Raw genomic sequence first — 5,061 nt, 5'->3', positions numbered from 1 at the left:
CCCACGAAATTCCTGCTGGCACCGGGGCTGCTGCCCGTTCACTGCCTGTGCAGGGCGCTGCTGGGGTGGGCTGGGTTCGACAGGGAAAGGTCCAGCCATGGTATCAAGGAACAAACTCCTTTTGATTACACAAACAAATGAGAGTAAACTGCAGGGCTCTTCTTGATGAACTCAAATAGTGGAGAGTTGTGAGGCTCATCTCCTGGATTGTCCCTGCACAATCCATAGGCTTCTAGCAGAGATTGGTCACTGAGTGACTCAATATATCCAAACTGTTAAGCTTATCCACCAGCTGCTGACCTGAGACTTTTCTGCTGGTGTCAAATTGGAAGAGGGAAGATTCTGGAGCACTGTGTTAGAAACCAGCCACCCATTCTCACACATCAGCCACCACTACTTTCCCATCTTCACGCATCAACCACCACTTTCTCCACCAGCTCTTGCTCTTCCCCCCAGCTACTGCATTGCACCTTCTGCAGAATGGAGCTCAGAAAGGCAGGCTGAGAATGGGAAAGAAAAGGTGAATTTATGGCTCAAGGTGCAGTTCTGATGTGCTGGATGGAGATGCAGTGGACTCATGTGGAAACAGCAGCTCTGCTAAGTACACAACCTGAAGGAAATGGTAGTTGCAATTGCAGATCACTCCCACAGAGCCAGTGCAGGTCTGTCCTCTAGTGACCACTTTCCTGCACTTCATCCACATCTGGGATGACTGAAGCAATGGCAATTCCACTACTTCCACAAACCTAAAACCTGCATTGACACTCCCTCCTATGGAGCTGGGAGACTGTAGTTTAACCAACTGTCCAATGCCTCATTACAGAGCTCTTAGCGATACAAGAGCTCCTCATTTCCTCCAGACCCTGCTCTATGCTCCCAGCACTTCGATCGTCCTCAGAAGTCTTATCGAATGGTGGGATGAGCTGAGTAGCTGGTTGCTTTTTCCTCTGTTGCTGACTCACCTGGTTCCTGATCTGCCTGTGCATCAGATCCTTCTTCACTTGGAGAGCTTCAAAGGCAGCTTTCTGCATCTCAATCTAAGGGACAGGCAAAATCCTGCTCAGTGAGGTGGTTGCTGCAGCTGCATATGGGCTAAGAAACCGTTACCTCGCAGTGAGTCATGAACGAGCACCTGAACAGCGCCTACTCTGGGCAACAGTGTCCTGAACACACCACTACTTGGATCCCCCAGTCCCAACAGGTAAAACCCACTTTACAGGCAGACACAGAAGTCATATTCACGTTCTTCAAGCACACATTTTGAATGCTCTGTGTGAACCCCGCCTCTCGTTTTCAACAGCACTGAGCACCCAGGCTGTGCAACAGGGCATGGCTGCCCAGCACTTCTGAAAAATAAGCTGCAGAGGTCCCAGGTTCAAAATAAAGGATTCAAAAGGAGCAGAAGCTTTGAAAATGCTTCCTGTAGCCAGCTTGCCCCAAGTCACCCAGGAAACCTGTCAAAAAGACAGCACTTCTGTCTCAGATTTCTCTCCATGAATCATCAGACCAGTTTTGCTTCCCATGGTCTGTGCTGCTGTCTTCTCTGAAAATTTGCTGTCTGGTTAAAAAATAAATACATTTTTCTTTCAAACACTCCAGTCAGTTTGTCAGAATACCAGAGATTCTCAAAGTTTAGCACCTAGTGTTAAATAAAGCAACTTTTGCATGCAGTTCAGCCCAGACCCTGTTGCCCCTGTGATCCACTCTCGATCCTGCTTTTGCATGGAGTTGCTTTCCCCTGAACCCCCTCCACAAGCAATTTGTTCCCTTGCCTACCTGCTGCAAGATCTGGCTGACAGCTTTGTTCTGATCCAGCTGTTGCCAAGCCAGGATTTGCTGGAACTTCTGATCCATCTCAGCTAGGCTGCAAGAAGATGGATTTGCCATGGAGTTACTGCTGGGGCTGGGACTCTTGATGCAAACAAGAGGAAAAGCAAGCAACAAGGAATACAGGAATGGAGACACCTGCTACCAAACAAGGGTAAAGAGCCATGGCACTGCAGAGCTGATGCCTGACAGATCTAAAACCTCCTTCCCTACAACCAAGCCAAACCTGCACCACAGACCAAGCCAGAGCAGAAGCACCCCTGCTCTCTGTTGGGCAGGTTACAGGCACACAAGGTTGTTTCTGTTCAGTGCCAGATGCTGACAGATGAAAATTTCTCACCGTCTTGCAAACAGAGTGAGCCAGAATGGTCTCTGTACCTGTAGCAATGCAACAAGTCCTACGTATATACAAACAGCATCCCTGAGACAACGCTGGGAGGTGTGGAATGGAGTTCTGTGCTAGTGTTTGACACTGAACTGGCTGACAAAACAGAAACAGGACCAGTCTAATTTCATCCTCCATATTTAGGAGATTGAATAAAGTAAAATACACAGTGTAAAAAACTGATAGTTCATCCAAAGTATGATTAACGTGCATACTGTTGTGGTTAGAAGGTGGTGCATTTAACCAAGTTTGACAGGTTTTTTAAATTGTGCTGTCACCTGCTCTTACACTGCTGTCCTGCTGCATTCCAGCAACTGCAGGAGTTCCTGGGTGTACATACAGGAATTACACCAGGGAGTGCTGGAAAGAAGGGGACTTCACAACAGCACCACCACCCCAGACACTTCCCACTGTACCTGGAGCAGGCCTGGTTGACAAGGTCTTGCCGACGAGACTCATAGGCCATTTGGATGAGCTTGTTCTTGTAGCTCTCAGCCAGCATTTGTTGCATGGCAGCTAGGAGACAAAGTGCTGTCAGTTTGGGTCAGAAACGGGTGTCTAGAACAGGCACTCATCTACCACCACCCTCACAATTAACAGTGCCTTCTCTCCCATGTCCAACCTCTCCTTGCTTTTTCTACTTCATTCATTTCAGAGCAGACTCATTCAGCTGCAAGAATCGTAGTTATTACTAAGAAATTAGCTGAGCAAACTCCACTCTGCCTGGGCTTGCATCTCGTCAGTGTTCAAGGAGCCCAGCCACTGTCTGCTGACCCTCAGCTCTGCCCATCCCACTGCAAGTAAACCATCACTGGGGTGACGACACACACACACTCCATTTCCCTTGCAGCCCCTGCAGATCTGTTTGTGGTCATCATGAGCAGCAAAGGCTCCCTAGCACCATCCTTGTTTACCATACGCCTTGTGAACCTGACCAGTTAACACCTACTTGGTACCTCTGACACATGAAGCACTTCGTGTGCTCATATCCAGTCTCACAAACCCCTTGTATGACGTGCTGTGGCTACACAGGGAGTGTAGCTTGCACCAGCAGTGAACTGAAGGTGGAAGCAGTGGCTCAGCTATGGCACATGTGCAGTGCTACCCCCTGCAACTCTGCCCCACTGCACCAGCACAGCAAGAATGTGTGTGTGACAGGGCATCTCCCACGTAATTGTCACCTACACAGTGCATCTCCAGAGGAACCAGGTCTTTCTTGCACCTTACCACCCCAAAGAGTTGTCTGAACTTACAGGCCACTTCCCTTCTGCGCAGATGCTCCGTCTCCTCCTGTGTTATTGCCATCAGCTGTTCCATCCTTATTCTGCCAAACAAACAAGAGCAATTCAGCCACTCCTTCAAACAAACAAACACTATCTCACTTCTCCTGCATCCACCCAGCTCAGAAACTGAAGGCTGGGCAGATTCTCCCTGCCAACTGCTCAGGAAAGCCATGTGCTTAGCAGAGACACAAACGTCTTGGGGATTTCTTGGTAAGGAACCTCTAAGTCTATGCGAGACAACATAGATTTTGCTCAAAACCACGGAGACAATTGCTTCTTAGACTGGAAAGGTGACCTTTCTGAGAAACAGAACATCTATGCAATGTGCACACACCCCCACCAAACACTTTGCCAGTCCCTCCTTTCTCTTGAGGCTTCATGAGCACTTTAAAGCTGATGTAAGTAGCAAAGCTTGCTCAGAGTGTTGGCTGAAGGGCAGCATTGCTTTCAGTGCATTCCTCCTAGGCTGTACACATTACTGGACCATCTCCATAAATGTCTTGCTTTCTAACAGTTGTAGGGTTTGTGTTGGTCCTTGATAGGGGAATACAGGGTTTTGTCCCCAAACTCCTTAGCTAGGACCATTCAGAGATGAAAAAGAGGTGAAATCACCATCCCATTGGGTTTGCCAGACTGGGTAAGATCAGGCACATCGAGTCCAGTGCCTTGCCTCCAATAGTGACCAGAACCAACTGCAGGTATGAGATGAACCACCCCTGACTTAAGGTGGATTCAGACCTGTGGCTCTGAAAGGAAGGTCCCAGCCCTCTTCCCACCTTCTTGCCCCTTTCCTAGAAGAGACTCACCTCTCATTCTCCAAGGATTTCAGAATGTCTGAACTTTGTTTTTGCCTAAGAAAAGAATAAAACAAGAGGTTTTCATCAAGCTGAGAAGGGCATCCTACTCCTGCAGAAGGCAGAAAACGACTTTGCTTCTCATGCACAGAAGAGCAGCTTTAAGCAGGTGGTAACCTTGCACCAGCCCAGTAGAGGATTCAGCAGATCTAGGCAGTGGTAACCTTCAACTATGTAAAATACACACTTGCATGAGGAATTCAAATTTTTTGCCACAGCACTGCAAAACTCCAACAGCACATAGATGTGTGAAACAGATTTTTGAAAGTGTCAAATTCCACTCCCTTTAACTGGGACTCTGGCAGTTCAACACTAAGGCACCTCCTACAGACACTGATTTAACCAGTTCAGTAACACTCAGAAAGGGCAAAATGAACTGCTCAGAATGGGACAAAATAACACGAGCCTCTGAGCGATTGAGATCACTGCAAGACACCCTGGGATCCCACCTCTGGTTCTCCTCCAGCAGCTTCTGGATACGCCCGGTGATGCCTTGCTCCGCTTGCTTCAACTGCTGCAGCAGCTTCAGGCGCTCCTCCTCCAAAGAGCGCTGGTGCTTTGTCAGACCCTCCTCCAGCCTCATCTGGTCCTGGGCCAAAGCAAGAGAGAACCAAAGGAGAACGTGGTCAGCTTAGGAAAGGCAGTGTCTTGCACAGGGCCTGCCCAGAGGAGACCTACCTCTCTCACTGTCTGCAGTATCTCATCCTTCTGA

The 5,061-nt window shown here is 48.6% G+C and overlaps 1 protein-coding gene across 1 annotated transcript in view; it reads right to left on the bottom strand.

Moving 5' to 3' along the window:
- LRSAM1 (leucine rich repeat and sterile alpha motif containing 1) overlaps nt 1–5,061 on the bottom strand; it is a gene marked incomplete at its 3' end in the record, with an annotated part of 16,088 nt that overhangs the window by 646 nt on the left and 10,381 nt on the right. The window contains exons 12-18 of the mRNA XM_010179684.1: nt 5,028–5,057; nt 4,799–4,938; nt 4,302–4,346; nt 3,466–3,536; nt 2,629–2,728; nt 1,777–1,864; nt 963–1,037 (exon numbers count right to left, since the gene is read on the bottom strand). Of these exons, the coding sequence (XP_010177986.1) occupies nt 963–1,037; nt 1,777–1,864; nt 2,629–2,728; nt 3,466–3,536; nt 4,302–4,346; nt 4,799–4,938; nt 5,028–5,057 (549 nt within the window). The remainder of the gene's footprint in view (nt 1–962; nt 1,038–1,776; nt 1,865–2,628; nt 2,729–3,465; nt 3,537–4,301; nt 4,347–4,798; nt 4,939–5,027; nt 5,058–5,061) is intronic.

The sequence above is a fragment of the Mesitornis unicolor genome, unplaced genomic scaffold (genome assembly GCF_000695765.1).
Source record: "Mesitornis unicolor isolate BGI_N332 unplaced genomic scaffold, ASM69576v1 scaffold27342, whole genome shotgun sequence".
In the NCBI taxonomy this organism is placed as follows: domain Eukaryota; kingdom Metazoa; phylum Chordata; class Aves; order Mesitornithiformes; family Mesitornithidae; genus Mesitornis; species Mesitornis unicolor.
The sequence above is the reverse complement of the archived record's forward strand: the minus strand, read 5'-3'. Positions and strand labels throughout refer to the sequence as shown.